The 20,041-nt window shown below is 64.3% G+C and overlaps 1 protein-coding gene across 1 annotated transcript in view; it reads left to right on the forward strand.

Annotated features, from left to right (window-relative positions):
• The window catches only part of SND1 (staphylococcal nuclease and tudor domain containing 1), a 227,842-nt gene that overhangs the window by 186,115 nt on the left and 21,686 nt on the right, over positions 1-20,041 (forward strand). The window contains exon 16 of the mRNA XM_059725618.1: positions 15,653-15,762. Coding sequence (XP_059581601.1) covers positions 15,653-15,762 — 110 coding nt within the window. The remainder of the gene's footprint in view (positions 1-15,652; positions 15,763-20,041) is intronic.

Genomic DNA, 20,041 nt, shown 5'->3' on the forward strand with positions numbered 1-20,041 from the left:
GTGACGGGAAGCGCCCGCCCATTCTGCACCCACACGTGTGCCTGCGTGTGCGCGTGCCTGCTGCGTGGGCACGAGGAGCCCTCGCGCACGCGTGCGCCAACCGCCCGCCCGAGACCGGCGGCGGGTGTTTCATCTCGCGCCTGGTTCCCCCGGCTGCTTCCGCAGGTGCAGCCGCTAAGCCGCCAAGATCAAAAGTTTATTAACTGCTTTGCTGGAAAATTCCCATTCATCACACGGCGGCGGGGTGTGAAATAGAGAGATCAGGACAGGGCTTTTTCCTGTCTGGGTTGATCCGTTGGACAAATACGCCTTTGACGCTCGTGGGCTGTGCATAGGGAGGAGACGCCTCGCTCCGGAGCGGGGCCCGGGGTATGGAGAGGGCTTGAGAAATACCAACCTGGCGACCACGCAGGGGGAGATGGATGGACAAGGAGGGATGGAGAGAGCTCCGTTGCTGGTGATGTTGGACTTTGCCGGCTCCATGCAGTTGTGGGTGCTGGGGTGCCCAGCGCCGGGTCCCGGAGGCGGCAGTCCTGGCGGTCAATGCAGGATGGGTTGGCTCCGTGCATCCCTGCCTCCGTGCCAGGCGGCATCTGGGATCTCCCAGGTCTCTAGCAATTCAGCCAGGGGTCGGGGGAGCTGGGCTGCCTGCGGGGCCGTGCGTGTCAGCATGGGCTCCCCTCTCCGCAGCATGGGCGCAGCACATTGCAGGCTGCATGCAGCTGCCCAGCGAGGAAGCACTGAGCTCAGCACCTTGTGGGGAGCTCACGAGCAGCGTTGCTTGGCTCCGGCTTCTCGGAGGGCTGCATCGCAGAGTCCTGGAGCCACTTGGCTGCAGAAACCCCCTACTTCTGCCTGTGGTGGCCGTGCGGGGAGCAGGGAAGCTCGCAAGCATCCCGTGGCTTTCACAGAAACCCAGAGCCGTGGGGCTGGCAGGGAGCTGCCGTGGGGCAGGCAAGACCCTCCAGCCAGGACCCCGCGGGGTTGGTGCCAGCAGCAGCACTGACACAGCCCACCCCATCCCCAGCCTGGGCTGCAGCCTCACAGAGCCCAATGATAGGGAAACTGAGGAAACGACTCCTATCCACTGTGTGCCAAGGCCCCGGGACCGCCCAGCATGTCTCAACCCTGCTGCTTCAGCGCCCGTGGCATGGCTGCTGCCAGCTGCATCAAAGGGCCCCTCGACACGTGCAGCTCGAAGGGATCTAATGCATGATCCGATTCGTTAGACTGGCTGCTCGTGGAAAATACCACTGATCTCTATCCAGCGATAAATTCATTGTGTGTTTTCTAGCTCGGACTTGGTAGCTGGTTGGGCCTTTTGAAGGTGTGATGCTTCACCTGCACATGCCGCCGGTCTGAACGCATTGCGCAGTGAGCCAGGCCATCGCGTCGCATGCGTGACGTGTAGAGGGGCCCAGAGAGCTGCAGAAATTGCCCGTTCAGGACCTCGTCCCCTGCCGGCAGGTCTTTGCTGACCCCGACTGGGACGGGTTGGCCTGAAGCATGGGGGTATGGAGGCCTGGCGTCCCCTGGACTAGGTTGCTCTCATTCCCTTTGGCTTGGGGCGGACACCTCTGTATGGGCCATGGGGTGAAGGGGAAGCTTCATTCACAGGCTCTAGGGAGTTTAATGCAATAAAACACCAAGCACCCAGCAGCTGCTTGTCGCCGTGCCCACTGCCCGTCCCATACCTGCTTTTCCCGTGCATGGACGGTGGCCCCGGGGGTCCGCAAGCCCCCTTGGGCAGACACTCGTCGTCTTCATCTTCCCCTCGGACGGGCGGGCTTGGGCGCCCCGTCCCGCCACCCCGCGGGCCTCTCCCCGCATCTGCCGCGCTCCCTGGTGCTTACATAAGCTCAGGTTTCCTGGCAGGTGAAAAGTGTTTAGCGCGAGTGATTTGCGGCGGAGTTATTTTGAGACCCCAGGGGAGAGAAATGGCAGCCAAACACTGCAGTGTTTTAAACAGCATCGCTCATCTCCCCGTGCTCAGGCCTGGGCGGCCGTGAGCTGGGCCGCGCACGTGCTTGCGTTGCTCTGCCACGCCGGGAGACGTCGCTGGACTCGACGAGGGCTGAGCCGTCTCTTCCTGTGTGGCACGTGGCAGGGATCGGGGCCTGGGCAGGAAGGGATTTCCCCCCTGCTCAGACTGGTCGCACTGGGGGGTTTTGCCTTCCTCTGCAGCGGGGACACGGCCGCGGCCTGGGGTCTCTGCAGTGTCCATGGCCCCCCTGGCAGCAGCAGGATATTGGTGGCCGCGGCCCCCCTCCTTTCCCTGTCGCAGGTTCGGGTGTGATGTCTGTTGTCTCAGGCGGGGGTTCGACTGGATGTGACCCGGCAGCTCCCCGCCAGCCCCACGGCTCTGGGGCTTTCCGATTCTGTGAAACCAGCCCAGACAAACCCCGTGTCCAACCTTGGAGCCACACGGCACAGTAGTCCCAACACGGCCCCAGGCATCGCCCCCGCGCCCGGGAAAGCAGGGGGGCTGCAGCCACCACCATTCTGGTGCTGCTGGGGGGGTCGTGCAGAAAGCCCAGGCCCATGCCGTGCCTCCGCTGCAGAGGGGGCAAAACCCCCCAGTGCGACCAGTCTGAGCTGTGTCCCCCTACGCTCCCGTCCCGCCTGGCTGGGAGATCCCAGGTGCAGAAACATCTGGACAGGCATCGTAGCCGTTCCTGGGGTTTGCTGCTGACCCCAGTGCTTCAGGGGCCTGGAGACCGCTCTGCTGGAGGGGCAGGGGCAGGGTCGCGGGGGGCCGGGATGCAGACGCGGGAGTCTTGACTCAAGCTCCTGGCTCTGCCACCGACCCCTGGCGTGACCTTGGTCAAATCACCTAGCCCCCCCCTCCCCCCTCTGTCTTCCCTAGCAGGTCTTTGGGGTCGGGGCCAGCTGGCCCTCGCCGCACAGGCGGTGGGCCGGATGGCCTTGCTGCGCCCCTGGGGGCCAGGCAGGCAGGGCCTTGCCCGCTCTGCTTGGAGCCAGTCCAGGCCGGCGTTCGGCCGAGCTGACAGTGCCGAGATCCCGGTGAGCCGCTGAGGCGTGAAGGCTACGAAGCGGGAAATCCTCCTGCTAATTCAGGTCGGCGCCCGGACGCTGCCCAGGCGCCCGCTCTCCGCGGCCTGGCCCCAGGCAACTCCGTACGTGGGGGTGCTGCCCCCCCTGCTTCGCTGCCCCCACGGTGCCCCTCTTCTCCAGGCTGCACCGGAGGCAGCTCTCTCGGGCCAGCTCCTGCCACGGTCCAGCCCCGCCGGCGGTACCCGGAGCCCGGGGCTTGCCAGCGGCACTTTTGCGAGGGCTGAGAGCAGTGCGTGTGCGAGGCATGTTTCCCGTCACCATGTGACCCGTGTTGTGTGGGGGCTTTGGTTGCACCCACCTGAATCGGGGGGGGGTCGTAAAATCCCAGAGAAGCAGGACTGGCAGGGAGCTGCGGGGTCGCATCCAGTCCAAGCTGCACCCTGTAAGACGTGGCACTGTGGGAGACCATGCCACGGGGGCCGGCTGGTGGCATGTGTGCACCTGGGCCACCCTCCTTGCTCCGGAGCTCGCTTGTGCTGCACCTCGGGACCCTGCCGGTGCCTCCCCTCTGCCCCTAGGTGCAGGGAGGGCTGTGAATCGCCAGGGGAGGGGAGGAGGCCATGCCGGGGCCTGGCTGGCCTCAGCGCAGGGCGGGGAAGCCCGGGACTCTGCTTTATGTAATTCCTTGAGTGCAGCTGCCCCCGCCTCGCTGCAGTGAGGGACCAGGACGGCGCTAATGGAGTCCTTGAGAGAGGCAGCCTCTGGCCCGAGGGGAGAGCGGGCCGGCTTCCCCCACTGCTGCCAGCCCGGAGAGAAGGGCGCTGGCCGTGGCTCTGTTGCTCCTTGCTCCGGTAGCGAGGGGCTGCGGAGAAGCCGGAGCAGGCTGGGCCGTGTGTTCACGCTTGCACATATGCATGCTTGTGCATGTGTGTATGTGCATGAGTGTGCACGTATGTGTACATGTGCATGCATGCATGTGTGTATGCGTGAATCTCTTCTCTAGAACAAGGGAGTCCAGGAGTCCTTGGGGCCGTCAGCCTCGGCGCGTGTGACCCCAGGGACCTGGGGTGCTGCTGGGTGGAGGCCGGCCTGGGCTACCAGACAGCTTGCGCATCTCTGCGAGGTGCCAGCAGTGCTGCTGTCAGCGGGCAGGCGGGCTGCATGGGGAGCTCCCGGGTGGCCCCATTGCAGGAGGCTCCGGCCCCTCTTGCGCTCCCTGCCCCGATGGCCCCGCACGGCGCGCCCCCGTGGCTGCTTCCCTGCCCCCTTCTCAGCCAGTGCCCGGAGGAGCTCAGACATGGGCCGGAGCCAGCGCCAGGCACCCTGGGAGCTGTCCTGCCCCCCCACCGAGCCGTGCTCATCTCTCCCCATCGCTCGGCCCTACAGCCGCACCAGCTGCTGGAGCGTTGCCTTTTGCCCTCCCTCCCATCTGTCCATTGCAGGATGCCCACGGGCAGCGTATCCTGGGGGGGCTCTTCTGCATCCAGTCCTCAGGCTGCCTGCGCGCTCTGGCTGTCGGCTCCGGTCTCGTTCACTGCCGGCTCCGCCGCCTTCACCCCCACCCCACCCGCGCCGGGGGCTCCCAGCACCTCCCCATCCTGTCCCTGGTGGGGACCGGTCTCCACCAGTGCTGGTGCCATCGCTGCGCCAGGCCCTAGGAGCGCGTCCCGCGTCCTCTCCGGAGCGCTCTCCTCCCTCGTTAGAATGGCTTGCCTGTTTCATTAGCCAGGCTGCCGATTTCCAGCTCATTAACGAAGAACACCAGCTCCCTGCGGCTCCCGCCGCGTTCCCCGCCCCCCGCTCTCTCTCCTTCCCCCCACAACCAGCCCAAATCGGCATCGTCCCTAGCCGGCTCTCGGCTCCGGTCACCCCGAGCCCTGCTGCCACCGTGGCCTGTCTTCTGCCCTGGCGTGCTGGGGCGGCGGGGGGATGCCGTGGCCCCCGCGGCGGCTGAGCAGGGGGATGGAGCTGCCTGGGAAGTGGCTGCCACGTCGCTGGCTGTAAACTCCTGTCAAGCTCTGTCGACGCGCGTCGCTCCCCCCTCCCCGTGCGGAGGGGAAAGCGCGGCAGGGATGGACAGGACCTGATGGGGAGGGCGCTGTGCAGAAAGGGGTGCAGCGGGGTCTCTTTGTAGCCTCTGACCCTGCCGGTAACCAGGCAGGGGCATCCGTGCGCATGGCCGGAGGGAGGCTGTGCGTGGGTCTCACCCAGGCCCATCCGGTGCTGCAGCAAAGGTCCGGCCATCGGAGACCGGCTCAGGCTGCCCGCGGGGGAGCGACCATCTCCAAGCCCCAGCTGCCAGGGGGAATCAGCGGCCGTCATGGGGAGCCAAGAGCTGCCTGTGGGCGCAGGGCTCGGACCTGCTCCTTGAGAGGGAGCTCAACGGGTCTGGGATACGGTCTGAGCCCGTGGCTCTGGGTAGCTTCCCCCCGTACGGTGCCAAACACCTCTGCTCTCTGGGACGCGGCCCCTCCGTGTCCTGTCCTCCACAAGAGCTGGCCCCGTGTCTCATCCTGGCCGAGCTGAGCAGGGCAAGGCCTGTCCAGCCTCGCCCGGCCTCCCTGCAGCTCCCGGGCCCCTTGCAGCTCGGCCCAGCAGTGGGTGCGAGGAGCTGCCCCACCGTGCCCGGGCCCGGCTCACCGCAAACCAGGTCACGTCAATAAGCCGGCGCGCTTCCTCAGTGAAAGTAAAGCCTGAGCCAGCTTCCCCGAGGGTCATTAATATGTGGAGGCGCCGGGAGGTGGGGGTGGGGGGGGGATTTTGCTGCAGAAGGCACTTTTTGCTCTGATTTATTCACCTATTTTCTCCTGATGCTTTTTGTGGCTGGCGGATCCGGTCCAAGAAAACCCTGCGCTATTTATAAAAGCCGGCTGGCCGGGACACCCTGGGAGCTGCAGCTGGGCTGGGCTGGGGGGACGGGGAGCTCGGGGGCGATGAACCCCTGGAGCTGCTGGGAAAGCTGGGGGTCCCCCCCTGTCTTTGGGGCCGGAGCAGGGGTCCCCTCGCCCTGGCGGACAAGGATGTTGAAGAGGAGGGGAGCCAGGAGCCGGGCCAAACCTCCCTGGCTCCAAAGCAGCTGAGCGAGGATTTGGCTTTGGTGTCTGCCGCGGGGGTGGCAGAAAGTGGGGGCAGGCAGGAGCCGCGGCCAGGCCGAGGGGCTGCTGCCTGCCTGCCTGTCAGTCCTGGGAGCCGGCGGGTGCGTGCGCGGTGCAGGGGGGTGTGCGGGGAGGAGGCGTGCGCTGCTGCATTAATTCTGCTGGCTGATGACTAAGCCGGGATCTGCATCCTAATCCCACCTTTGATGGGCTTGCTTAGCTCTGCAGGAAGCACCGTGCGGAGAGGGGAGGACGGGAACCCAGGCTGGGGGCACCGAGGACCCCGTGCATGGGCTGGGGCAGGCCCTCGGTACCCCAGCGGCGTCCCGCGTCGGTGCCAGGTGCCCACTGTGGCTCGGCACGTCCGTCCTAGCTGCCTGGGCGTCCTGGGGGTCCAAGCCTGGCCTGCAGCTGGGCCCCAGGCCAGCGGGATGAGTTTGTTGGGCACAGCCATGGCAGCAGGGGCCTTGCCGTGGTGCTGGCCTGTGAGCGCTTGGGCAGGGGCAGGGGTCCAAGCCCCTCTGTATTGCGGCACCTATGCAAGGCCACAAAGCCCGTCGCTGCGCAGATTCAGCCGGGGGCTGGTGCATCCACGTGCTGGGGGTGTTCAGGGGTCCTAGGAGCCCCCCATACACCCACCCTCCTCCCTGCCCACCTGGCCCGGTGGGTACAGCAGGCTGATCTGGTGCAGCTGCCAGGAGCACGGGAGGCTCTGGGACTCCGAGAGGGCCAGCGACCTCTCTGTGCCCTCTGTTTCCCAGGGAATAATTACTTTCCAGAGGGGTAATTACGGAGATCACTTCCCTTAATTGCAGTACAGGAGGTCTTCCTGCTCTGCCCTGTGGCACTTGCAAAATCCCCAGTCCCTGACGGCCCCGTTGGCTTGTCTCCAGCTTTCCCAGGGCCCGGACCCTCAGCTCGATGCCCCTCTCCGCCTTGCCCTCTCCAACCCCCACAGCTCTGCAGGCCTCCCGGGTGCATCGATCTCGACCCGCAAGCAGGGAGCTGGGATGGAAATCATCCATTTTAATCTGGTTTTGCCGCTGTACTTCAGTCCTCTCCCTAAAGAAGCATCGATTCCCATCGGCTGGGAACCCAGCGTGGGTGGGCGGCATGTGCGTAGGGATATAGCCCCGAATATAGCCTCGCGCTAACTTGGCTGTTCTTTGCTAACCAGGACGATCCTGCCGTATCCACAGGCATTTATTTAGACAATTAGGCAGCTGAAGAGACACTTATTCAGACTAATAAGTTTTACATTTTCGCTACGAAGCGGTGAGTGATGCACTCCCTTTCCCCCTCCCCCCCCCCGATTATTAATTTTTACTCGTGATTGGTGTCAAACTCCATTTGAACGAAAATTGGAATTAAATTAAAACATAGAGAAACAGTGTTTAAAATGACTTTTAATTGAATAAATCTGCTGTAAGTGTACTGGCTGGCGGGGGGGAGGAGGGTAAAGGGTAATCACAACACGTTTTGCATATGAAATTGGTTTGTTCAACAAAGGAGCTATTTATCTGCAGGTAGCGAATTGAATCAGGGAGTCGCAGACGATGGGGGCTGGAAGGGAGCTCAGGAGGTCACATCTAGTCCAACCCCCTGCTCCAAGCAGGACCAGCCCCAACTACATCATCCCAGCCACGGCTTTGTCTACCCGGGTCTTAAACACCTCCACGGATGGAGGCTCCTCCACCTCTCTGGGTAACCTGCTCCAGTGCTTTATTACCCTCCTAGTGAGAAGGTTTTTCCTGATATCCAACCTCGCCTTCCCTTGCTGCAGCTTGAGCCCATTGCTCCTTCCATCATCTGTCCCCACTGAGACCAGCCCAGCTCCATCCTCTTTGCAGCCCCCTGCAGGGAGGTGAAGGGGCGGCTATTCAATCCCCCTCGGTCTTCTCTTCTCTTCCCCAAAATAAATCAGCCCAGCTCCCTCAGCCTCTCCTCACCAGTCCTGTCCTACAGCCCCCAACCATTTTCGTTGTCCTTCGCTGGACTCTCTCCAGTGCATCCACATCCTTTCTGTAGTGGGGGGCCCACAGCTGGACACCAGACTCCAGATGTGGCCTCCCCTATGCTGAATAGAGGGGAAGAATCACTGCCCTCGATCTGCTGGCACCGCTCCTACCCATGCAGCCCAGGATGCCATTACCCTTCTTGGCACGAAGAGCTCACTGCTGGCTCCTGTTCAGCTTCTTGTCCCCTGTCCCCCCAGGTCCTTTTCTGCAGAGCTGCTGCCCAGCCCGTCACCTCCGGCCTGCACTGGTGCAGGGGATCGCTCCCTCCTCAGTGCAGGACTTGGCACTTCGTCCTTGTTGAATCTCATGAGATTTCTTTTGGGCCTTGATCTGCTGACCACGCTCCTGCTAATGCAGCCTAGGACTCATGGCATCTCTTATTCAGATTCCCAAAATAAAATCTTGAGTGTCTGGACAGCACTAAGTCATTTCTACACCTGAGTTCATGTGATCGCACCTGAGAGAAGGCTTTTAGCCAGAGCTAAACAGCAGTCTTGCAGGGCTGTGACACCGAGAGACTTCACCAGCAATGCATCCAAACAGCACTTCGCAAGGTGAACGTCTCGGACGGCCCCCCACCTCCCGGGGCGACAGTGGTCGGGTCTCATCCAGCCCCTTGCTCAGAGCAGGGCCAGCCCCAGTCTGGGTGCTTTTAAGCTGAGTGCTTCGAGTTCCCCGTGCCCTCCACGGTTTTAGAGCTAGCAGATCTCATTCTCACGCGCCTTGTTTCTTATTCATAGAGGGGAAGAGGAGAAACAAGCTTCCTGCTCTCTCAACTCCCAGTCGGGTTCTCAGCTTTGAATGAGCTAGTCATTGAACTCAACTCGCTGAATAAACTGAAATGAAGCAAATCTTCCCCTGGCCCCTGCCGCGCCAGCGAGCACCGTCAGAAGCGCTCGAGTGTCTCCACCGGCGCTCGCTCCGGGTTCTTAGCCCCATTTTCCCCCGACCTGCCTTTGTGTTTTGAACGTTTCAGGGGCAGACACGGCTTTGCATTTTCAGGGTTTCAAGGAACCTGCTTTAAATCGAAGCCTCTGGGTTTTTTAGGTGACTGGTTTTTATCGGTCTCGTCTTGCTGTGGCTCTTTCAGCTCCGTGTCGGGGAGAAGGATGCTGTGGGTATAACCCAGCAAAAGGGGGCTGATGTTTCCCCTCCTGGCTGCCCAGATCAGGGCTGGGATGGGCCGTGCCGTCCTTCGGCGCGTCTCCCCGGGCACTTGCTCCTCCAGCCGTGCAGATTTAGGGCCCAGCCTGGGTGTATTTTACTCCTGACACTTTTGCCGATACCGGGGCGGGGAGCGCTTGAACCTTGTCGCCCTTTCCCATCACTTCTCCACACGCCGCCATTCTTCATCGCGCCAGGGCCAAAAAATGAACTCCATCCGTCACACAGTGCCCAGCTCAGGGCTGTAGATCACAGCTGAGAAGCGTTGATGCCAGCCAGCCAGGCTCGCTGTCCCAGCGCGGGGCCGGGGTGTTGCATTGCTTCGACACTTTCCCTTGTTGTTTCTCCAGCTACCTTAGCAAGAGGAGGGGTCCTGCAGGGAGCTTTTCCACCCTGGGATTTTGGTGGACCCCTGAAGGGTTGGTGCCAGCAGGAGCATTGGCATAGCCCAGTCCTCAGGGCTGCAAGGCTGGGTGGTGCATGCACCCCTAAGGGAAGGGAAATATCCCTGACACGTGTCCCCACACATGGCACTTGCACAACTTGGGCGCAGACCCCATGGCAGCTGAGGGCCAACAGATTAGACGTATACCCCACACCTTGTGCTCTGTGCCCGTGCCAGAGGCACTCGTGGCCATCAGGCGCCAGGTGGACAGAGTTGTGGGGTCTCTGGCCTCCCTGCAGAGCCAGGTGCATAACAGCCCTGCCCTCAGCCCCGGGGCCCGGTGGGTCTCGGCACCGGGTAGCGTTGCCCTGTGCTGCCGGCACTGCAGGACGTGGCCGTGGTGCCGCAGCTCTCACTGTCCCCTTGAGCTCCCTGCTCCATGTGGTCCCAGGCACGGGCAGAGAGCGTGGGCCCGTGCGTTTGTCCAGTCCATCCGTCTGGGATCGGGCCTCCTAGAGCAAAAGTGCTCTTGACCCCAGCGGTCGTGGCAAGCTGTCTGCCACCAGCCACAGGCAGAGGCCGTCACGTCCGAGCGCTCCGGTCTGGTTTGCAGCTGCGGGGGTGGGTTGGGAGCGGCCTAATGAGAGGCTGTTATTGCTCTGCCGTGCAGGGCTCCCAGAACAGGTCACGCTGCCCAACTGCCCGTGGTACAGCCGGTGCTGCTCCCCGGGGTGCATCCCTGGCATCGCCTGTCTCCCGTGGTTGAAGGGGTGAATGCCTGAGGTTCCTTGCCTCTCCTGCGAGCTCCTGAACAGGCGGTTGTGTGTGTGAACCGGTGTGTGTCCCCACATGCCCTCAGGGCTGCAAGGATGGGTGGTGCATACATGTGTGCATGTATGGAGTCATGTATGTGCTTGCGGTCATGTGCATGTTGAGATGCGTGTGCATATGCAGGTGTGTGTACCTATATGCATGCAGACATGCTTATGTGCACGTATGTGTGCCTGCGTGCATGTGCAAGCATTTGTGTGCGTGCATGTATATATGCATTTGTCCATGTGTCCAGATGTGCTGGGCATGCATGTGCACGCACATGCACATGACACTGTCATGCATGAAGAGCAGCACAGCTGGCTGGTGTCAGAGAAGTCAGTGCCTTCTCGTTTGGGCTTCTCCATCCGCTGTCGGGGATGTCCTGGCTCCCCCTTGCCCCTGGAGCCAGCAGGAGCAGGTGGATGATAGCCCTTTAGGAGACCCCCCCCCCCCCCCCAACCTTTGTCACCCAGGGGATGCCTCATCTGTGTGCCAAGTTCCCCATGCTCCCAGCGGAGCGGGCAGGTGCTCCATGCAGCACAGGCTGCTCTGCCTTGCTCTTGCCACTGGTGACCCCCTGGCTTTACCCACTTCGGCCTCCTTGCCCTTCGGCTCTGGCTCCGGTGGCTTCGGAGGGCCCCATCCAGCCTGGGCACCCAGGGGCCTTTCACGGGCAGCGGGGTGCTAGGCTGCATCTGGGTGCAGCCCAGCCCCTTGGCTCCTGCTGTCACCCGGCTCCCCCCTCCCTTGGCGACAACCTCGTTTTCACAGTAATTGCTGCATTTAAAACCAGCCAGGCTGAGGAATCGGGAGTGGGGATGGGTGGGGGGCTGCGTGGGGGTCTCTTGCCGCCGGCCCTTGGCACATCCGGCCTCGTCTCCAAGCCACGGGGCTGGAGCAGAGGCGGCATCATCATATCTATGGTGCGGGTCTGGTCCCCGGCACCAGGGCATCCTGACCCTCTGTCCCCAAGGTAGAGCTTTTCATTTTCCTCCCTGTGTGGACACACTTACTCCAGAGTAAGATCCCCTTGCGGCGAATGAGCCCGATGCAGGTCCAGCACGGATGCAGCGGGCTGGGGAGCAGGGGACCCTCATTCCAGACCTGCGCGGGTGACCAGTGTTATTTGCCCCCTGCTCCAACCTGGGGTAACTCAGTCGAGCAGAGGAGCTTGGCAGCCAGACGGGACCACCGGTCCCCAGGGGACTGGGTACACGGTCTGTCAGCCTCTCCGTGCTCCGCGGCCACGGCTCTCTGCCCCCCTCCACGATCCCCGTTGCGACGCGGGCCCCGGAGCGCAGAACGACCTTGCTCAAGGTCCCGCCGCGCCTCCTGTCACTTCCTCTGCATCTCTTTCCCTCGCTCTCCCTCCTTCCCCGCTCCCGGACGCGCCGTTGACAGCTGCATTATTGCTACCTGTGCTTACAGCGCGTCGGGAGACGGACAGCTGTAGGGGCCGCGCGGCGCTCTGTCACCCGCCCGGCCGGGTGCTTTACTGCTGCGCTCTTGGGATCCGCCGTGCAGAAAAGGGCCTCATTCATCAGCTCCGTCACAGCTTCCGACTCGCCGCCAGGACGAGACGGAGACAGGGCCCGCTGAGGCGCTGATGGAGAGGGTTGGCTCCATGCCCCGCGGGCGCGGAGGCGATGCTTTCTTGGTGCGGGCACCCTGGAGCGAACTGAGGCAGGACCCACAGCTCCCTCGGTCTGGGGCAAAGCTGAGCCCTAGCTGCTCTTGAGATGTATCGGGGAGACGGTGCCTGCCGGCCGGCCTGGGAGGACATCTTCCATCCTCTCTGGGATTCCCAGACAGCTTGGCAGCAGGCTGGAGGGGTCCGTCCCGCTCTGCAAGGCTGAGCGTGGCTCCCCCAGGCTGCTGCCCCATGGTTCACAGCTCTCAGTCCCGGCGTCTGGGGCACTGTGGTGCATGGCTCTGTCTGCACATAGCTCCAGCTGCATCATTGCATGGTTGTGGTGTTTTGTCCCCTCTTGTCCCTGCCCCTTTGATTTCCAGTTTCAGTGTAGGTAGAGCCGGTTCGCCCTGTTTGCTCCGCTGGCAGATGTGTCCTGTGGCCCCTGGAGCCCTAGAGAAGCGGGGCTGGCAGGGAGCTGCGGGGTCACACTCAGTCCAAGGCAGGATTGGCCCCGTCCAAACCAGCCCAGACAAACCCCACGTGTGACCTCGGAGCCGGATGACACAGTCGCCCCTGACACAGCCCCGGCATCGCCCCCACTCCTGCCCCTGGGATACAGGGGGGCCGCGGCTGCCAACGTCCTGCTGCTGCCAGGGGGTCATGGGCGCTGCAGAGAGCCCAGGCCAAAGCCGTGCCCCCGTTGCAGAGGGCGGGGAAACCCCCCAGTGCAACCAGTGTGAGCAGGGGAAACCCCATCCTGCCCCAGTGCAGCATTGGGTTAACCCTGAGCGCGGGGGCAAGACCCTCCAGCCAGGACCCTGCAGGGTTGGTGCCAGCAGGAGCATTGGCACAGCCTAGCCCATCCCTAACACCCAGCGCCTCTGGGGGAGGCTTCAAAACCCCCTGACACATGGAACAGCAGATGGGGGAAAAATTTCCTCCCGGCCCCCAGCCAGGCTCTCGTCACCGCCCCGCGGCTCTCCGTTGCCAGCCCCTCCGGCCCAGCTGGCCACGCGGTCGCCGGTGCTGCGGATGCAGCTTTCTCAGGGGTCCGAGGAGCCTCGGGAATCTGCCTTAGGATCACAGGAAAGTCGAAGCTTGCACGGCCACGTCCAGTCCAGCCCCTGCGCCGGGCAGGATTGGTCCAGCCCCGGATCCGCCCAACGTGCTCTAGAAAACTTCCAAGGAGGGAGATTCCCGTGTGCCCCTAGATGCCTGTTGCAATGCTGGACCCCCGCAGGGTTTCTCCTCATCTCCAGCCTCAGTTTCCCCTGCTGCAGCTGGAGCCCATTTCTCCTAGTCCTGTCCCCCGCGGCCACAGAGTAAAGCCCGTCTCTGTCCTCTGTCCTCGCCCTGCAGGGATGCGCAGCCTGCGGTCGCATCCCCCCTCCGTCGTCTCTTCTCCGGACTGACTCACCCCAGCTCTGGCAGCCTGTCTTCCTCCGTCCTGCTTCCCAGGCCCCTAATCGTTGTTGTCGCTCCGTGCCTGGACTCTTGCCAACCTGTCGACATCCTCCTGCCTCTCCCCCGTCTGCTGTGACAGGGCTGCCTCGCGCAGGGCAGGAGCTGGGAGGGGAAGGCCCAGCCGGAGAGCTCCTTATTCCCCCTGGGCCTGTCTGCGGCGGTCCCTGGGGACGGGAGGTGATTAAACCAGGCTTCTGCCTTGGAGACACCAGTCTTTTTGCAGCAAGGCGCTGGGCTAATGGTCGCCTGGGGCTTACTCGCAGGCAGGTGCCTGCCCGGGCCTTGGTAGTGCCACCTGCACCACTGAGGTGCAGGCCTAGGGACAAGCTTGGCGCTGGGGGGGGATTTGGTCGGGGTCTCAGCGTGGCGTACAGCAGCGCCTCTGCTCTGTGCGGGATGGGGCTCTTGCAGCGGAGACACCCAGAAGCTGCGATGGTGCCAGCGTTGACACCTGGGGTGCAGCAGACACGTGGGTCGGGGGCTGCCTGTGCCCCTTGAGCGCAGGGTGACGCTTCTGGGCTCGAAGCCCTCGCTGCACCTGGGTGGTGCTGGCCCGTGGGCGCTGCAGTGGAGCCTTCGTGGAGGCGGCTCGGAGGTGTTGAGGGTTCTCCGTGTCTCGGGCCAGCTGGGTCTGGCTCTCTGCTCCCGGTGGTGCCATCCGTGCCCTTCTGGTGTGTGCTCGGTGCTGGCTGGCAGCTACAGCATCGCTGGAGAGCGCTGGGCCCGACACCCAGCTCTGGCACGTGCAGCAAAGTTTGTGGGGTGCCAGCCTCTGCCGTGGGCGTGCGGGGACTCTCGTCTTGCCCTCACTGCTTCCCTGGGGCAGCCTGTGGTCAGGGGACGAGCCCCAGAGCCATCCGGTGACACGCGGGCACGGCCGAGCTGCCAGTGGGAAGCGGATCCTGCTCCGTGGGGCCTTCCCCAGGCCTGTGCCCCTCTGCCTGAACCTGCTTCCAGCTCCAAGCTCCAGGCAGCACCTTCCCCCTCCCCGCACCTGGAGTCTGGCTGCGGACGCTACGTGCCCAGTCAGCTGCAGTCCTCGTGGCCTCCGTTGTCTGGCCGGAAGGACCAAAGGGACTGTGCCTTGCTCCTGCTGGCACCAACCCCGCAGGGTCCTGGCCGGAGGGTCTTGCCCCTGTGCTCAGCCCCACACTGCACTGGAGCACTGGAAGGGATTTCCCCCCTGTTCAGACTGGTCGCACTGGGGGTTTTGCTTTCCCCTGCGGCGGGAGCTCGGCCTGGGCTCTCTGCAGCGCCCACGACCCCCTGGCAGCAGCCGGACGTTGGCAGCCGCGGCCCCCCTGCTTTCCTGGGGGCAGGGATGGGGGCGATGACTGAGGCTGTGTCAGGGTGACTGTGTCCTGTTGCTCAGGGGTTTGTCTGGGCTGGTTTGGACGGGGCTGATCCTGCCTCGGGCTGGACATGACCCCGCAGCTCCCTGCCAGCCCCACGGCTCTGGGACACGTATAAATGGGTTCCAGGCTGGAGTGGAGCCTCGGCCTCCAGCTGCACCCCCACTTCTCTTGCAGCCCTCATCAGGTTTCAGATGCCCTCCGTGCCTGGCCGGGCCTGCTCTTGTGGCAGAGCAGTGGGCGCTGGGCTCCACGGGGATGAAGAGGAGCCCTTGCAGCAGGAGGAGCCGCTGGCACGTGGCACTGATGCCCATCTCCCCATCCCTGATTTAGGCTCTTCCTCTCCCCCTTGGGCAGCCCGGAGACTCACCCACCCGCTTGCTCTGCTCCCGTTCCCTGCTGGTGCCCCTCACTCCCGACCTGCACGTGGGTCCCACTGGAGGCTTCAGCCGCCAGCAATTCAGCCCCCAGGTCTCGAGTCGGGTCCTGGCACTGGGAGCTGCAACGAGAAGTTTGCAGCCACGTCTGGGCATGGCATCTTCCCTCCCCTCTGCCGCGGCCGGGAATTCAGAGTCTGGTCACCAGGAGCTTGGAAACTAGAGGGGTGACCCCTGGGCTGGGAGGGCGCTGGCTGCTCCCTGAAGCTGCCAACATCTCCCATGGGTGCCCGTGAAGCCACGTAGCTGACCCAGGCTGTTCTCTGTCCTTTCCAGGCATCGAGTGCCCCCGCGGGGCCCGCAACCTGCCCGGCCTGGTGCACGAAGGGGAGCCCTTCAGTGAGGACGCCACACTCTTCACCAAGGAGCTGGTGCTGCAGCGGGAGGTAAGGCCTGCCCCTGCGCCGTCTCAGATGACCCGTCAGAGGCCCCAACGTGTATTTGTGGAGCCAGGCGAGTGGTGCCGGCAGGTCTCGTTCCCTCCAAGGCTCCTCGCTCTGTCAGCGAGCGGCGTTTCTCGGCATGTGTCCGTGGCCAGGCTGGGGTGGCCTGAGCTGGGAAAGCAACCCTGCCCCTCTCGGCTCTCTGGGCATCTCTGTTGTGTCAGGGGCAGGGGAGCTACCTTGGCACTGAGCCCTTCTCTGCATTGTGAGCAGGTCTGCAAATCGCAAAGGTATCCGTGTTGCCTTGGCCCCAAATCTCCTGTCGGCAGCCTGGCAGTGGGGGGGGGCAGGACAGGACGGGTGGACAGTGCTCTCTCTGCTCTGAATGGTGTCCTAGCGTGTGTCTGGGCATCTGGGAGGGCTCAGCCAGGCGGCTGCTTGTCTGCGGAGGGGGTTTAGCTCAGGCTTGCCCAGTGCTGGGGTTAGCACCTCGTACCTGCCCTCTTGAGCACCCTGCAAGCTAGGCCAAGCTCCTGACGTGCTCCATAGTGAGACTGTGACCGACCTCATGCACAACTAGCCCCTGGCCCCTGCCACGGCCCCAAACAAGTACAGCGGCGGCTCCATGTCCTAGACAGGCCACGCACGCTTGCACACTTGCACACGTGCAGCCGAGCGCACTGCAGGGGTTCGAGTGGCTGGGGAAGGAAGCGTGAGCCGGCTCCAGAGAGAGGGAGGGAGAGAGGCAGCGCCGGGCACCCGGCGAGCTGGCTGGCAGGCGGGCACGTGGCTGCGCGTGTGTGCGGGCACGTGGGCGGGCGGGGAGGCAGCGTCTTGGCGAGGGGCCGTGTGATTCACGCTGCCGTGGGCGCCGGGCCTCGGGGCTGCCCCCAGGAAGGGGAGGGAGAAGGAGAAGGAGCAGGGACGGGGGAGGCGAGCTGGGACTCGGCACCGTGGGTCCTGCTGGGGCCGGGCATGGCTTGGGCTGGGTCTTGCCAGGATGCAAAGAAGGAAGCTCTCTCCTCTGCGCTGGAAAGCTGCTGCTGAGGGGGGTTGGGTAGAGACACCCTACAGGGACCCCCCCAGACGGTGCTCTGTGCAGGGGAGACTTGTCCCCACCTCCCCGCCCGGGAAGGGGCAGCAGCAGCAATTCCTGCCAGGTGCCAGCTTCCAGCCAGGCGTGGGGTGGGGGAGCAGCGGTGCCTCCACCCCCGGGGTCCGGCCACACGCGCCCCCCAAGCAGTTGGCAGCTGGGATGTGTAGCGTGCCCCAAGGAAGGCGAGAGCCCTGCAGCGAGTGCTTGAAGCTGCCTGTTCCTCATCCCCCCCATACGGCCCCGCAAAAGCAGGGGGGTCACGGCCGCCAATGTCCTGCTGCTGCCAGGGGGGTCGTGGGCGCTGCAGAGAGCTCAGGCCCAGTCCATGCCCCCACTGCAGGGGAAAGCAAAACCCCCCAGTGTGCACCAGTCTGAACAAGGGGGAAATCCCTTCCTGCCCCAGTGCAGCGTGGGGAGCGCAGGGGCAAGACCCTCCAGCCAGGACCCTGCAGGGTCGGTGCCAGCAGGAGCATTGGCACAGCCCAGTCCCATCCCCAGCCTGGGCTGCACCCAGCACCTCTGGGGGAGGCTTAAAACCCCCTGACACATGGAGCAGAAAGCTGGGGAGCAACTAGCCCAGCACCCTGGGACACCCCCACAGCAGAGCCCGGACATCGCTGTGGCCAGATCCTCCCGGCCCAGTGCCCGTCCACCCTCTCCCTAACACCTCCAGCGCGGCAGAGTCTCCCCCTCCCTTGGCAGCTCTCCGGCAGCCTCCCTGCTCCGGCAGCGAAGGCTGTTTAGCGCGTACAAGACAGCGCCCAGGTAGGGAGGTCCCTACCGCTTTGCTGTGCTAACCGCCCTGCTCAGCAGCACCGCGTCGATGCATGATTGAGCGCCCCCCTCCCCGTGCGCCTCGTCTGATGTGCGAGCGCTACGCTTACTTATTCATACCCCGCGCGCTTCGGGGACGTGTCAGGCAGCGGCACGCCGGCTCCAAGCCATGCAGCACCGGGGAGTGGAGGCCAGCGCTGGCTTTGCAAGCAGCCCCATGTGCACTGGGGGGTGCGGGGCATCTGGCTCCTGCTTCTCTGGGGTGCCCACGTGAGCTTTTTGGAGCCCTTTGAGATGGAGCAGGGAGGCACGAGGCCAGAAAAGGCTGGCAAGGAGGGGCATGGGGTGGTGACACCAGAGGGTGGAAAAGCCTCTTTGGAAGCAGTGCCAGGGCCTGGAGGGGTCTCCTATAGGACACAGCTGGGGGGTCGCAGCCCTCGGGGAAGCACTCGCCTACTCATCTCCTCCCAAAGTGCCCGGGCCAGGCAGGGGGGTCTCGTCTGGGCAGCAGCTGCCCTATGCGGGAGAGTTTGGGGGGTCTTGGGCAGGTCACGCCAGCCCCGTGATCCCTGTGCACAGGGTCGGGTGGGGAGGTCCTGGGGACCCCTCTAGCGCTGAGCTCTCAGGGACATCAGTGCATCCTGGGGGTCTCTGGAGCGTCCATGAACCCCCCCAGCAGCAGCAGGATGTTGGCGGCCGCGGCCCCCCCGCTTTCCCAGGGGCGGGGGTGATGCCTGGGGCTGTGTCAGGGGGACTGTTGTGTGGCTCTGAGGTCGGACACAGGGTTTGTCTGGGGCTGATCCTGCCTCAGGCAGGGGCTAGACTGGATGTGACCCCGCAGCTCCCTGCCAGCCCCACAGCTCTAGGATGTGACCCCAGCTCCAGCTGGCATCCACCCGCCAGGTCTGGAGGGGCCCAGGGCAAGCATCTCCGCCGCTGCAGCCATGGTCTGGTCTCGTTTCCTTTCTGCCAGGGTGGGGGAGATGCGCCTCCAGGGACCTTTCTCACGTCCAAGCACCTCCCCGGGCTGTCTCATTGACCATCCTCATTTTTGCAGCACAAGTGACTTGCCTGAGGTTGTGCGGGAAGTCGGTGTCAGAGGCAGGGCCGCTGCATCTCTCCTGCTGCCGGCTCCCAGACCCGGTCCAACCCTGAGCAGGGCAGTCTGGGCGCTGGGGCCTGGTGTGCCATGAACCCCCGCTCCGGCGTCCCGTGTTCGGTGTGCCCGGCGCTTCTCATATCCCATGCAGCACACGCCTCCCAAAGCGCCAGGGCCAGGCGGGGCAGCCGCCGGGCAGGGTTTGGGGGGGTACGTGGCGCCTGCGATTTCAGCCTGCCCGAGCCAGCGAGCCGGGAAGACGGGGCAGGAGCACAGTGCCCACTGCATCCTCGACCTTTCCATGCCAGGGAGGCCCCACGAATGCACTCGCCCCTGCTAGACCATACGGGATAACAACCTACTATCGCCGCTGGCAGCGGCAGTCTGTGCCAGGGGCCCTGGGTGCAGCCCCCAGCCGTGCCCTTCCCCAAGACACCCGGGCTGCATTTTAATCGATCCATCCCATTCCAGCGCAGCCCGGGGGAGAGGTGGGGTCCAGCCAGTGCCCCACGGCGTGGATCTGGGGGTGTCCCCAATCATTTTAGGACGGGGTCAGCAGCTCCGAAACCCTCATCCTACAAAAGACGGAGCAGGGCTGGGGCGGGGGTTTCCCTGCCTGGTCTCATGCCAGCCCCAGAGCGGGCAGGGCATCGCCCGTAGGGACCCGTAGGCTGGCGCTGATGCCCGAGGGGCTCGTCTCTCCGAGGGCCAGGGCTGAGAACAGGCAGCTTGCTGCACACAGCGCCGGCATCGCTGACTTGGTGGGTGGAGGAGCCCGATGCACTCGCGCCGTCCGGCCCCGCGGGACTTTCCCCGGGCCGGGGCCGGGGCCGGGGCGGGGGAGAGGAGCGGGGCTCCGCAGCGGTGCTCGCGCGCTCTCCCGCTGGGAAGATGAGGGGAATTACTCTGCGCCGTTAATGATCGTGCCTCCTCCCCCCCCCCGCGACCTCTGAAGCTTGTAATACACAATCCATTATGTGCAGTGGCTTATTTATGATTTTACAGCCCCCGCGGGTCTGCTGGGCGCGTAGCAGAGCGCGCCCCGGAGACGGCGCCCGGCGCGTGACAGCGGCACTTAACGCACCCCGGGCACGGCCCCGAGCGGCTCCCGGGGCCTGTGTGCAGAGCCGGGGCGTGCAATAGGCAGCGGGGGTGCAGACCCCAGGCGTCCGGGGTGGCAGGGGGGCATCCTGCACAGCGCTGGGGGGGCCGTGCCCCCGTCTTGGGGGCTGCCGGTTCATCCCTGGCAGCTAGTGCCTGCGGGCTCCCTGCACCCCTGTCTTGCCGGACCCCCCAAACTGTGCTCACCCATC

The sequence above is a fragment of the Alligator mississippiensis genome, chromosome 4, assembly GCF_030867095.1.
Source record: "Alligator mississippiensis isolate rAllMis1 chromosome 4, rAllMis1, whole genome shotgun sequence".
Classification (NCBI taxonomy): domain Eukaryota; kingdom Metazoa; phylum Chordata; order Crocodylia; family Alligatoridae; genus Alligator; species Alligator mississippiensis.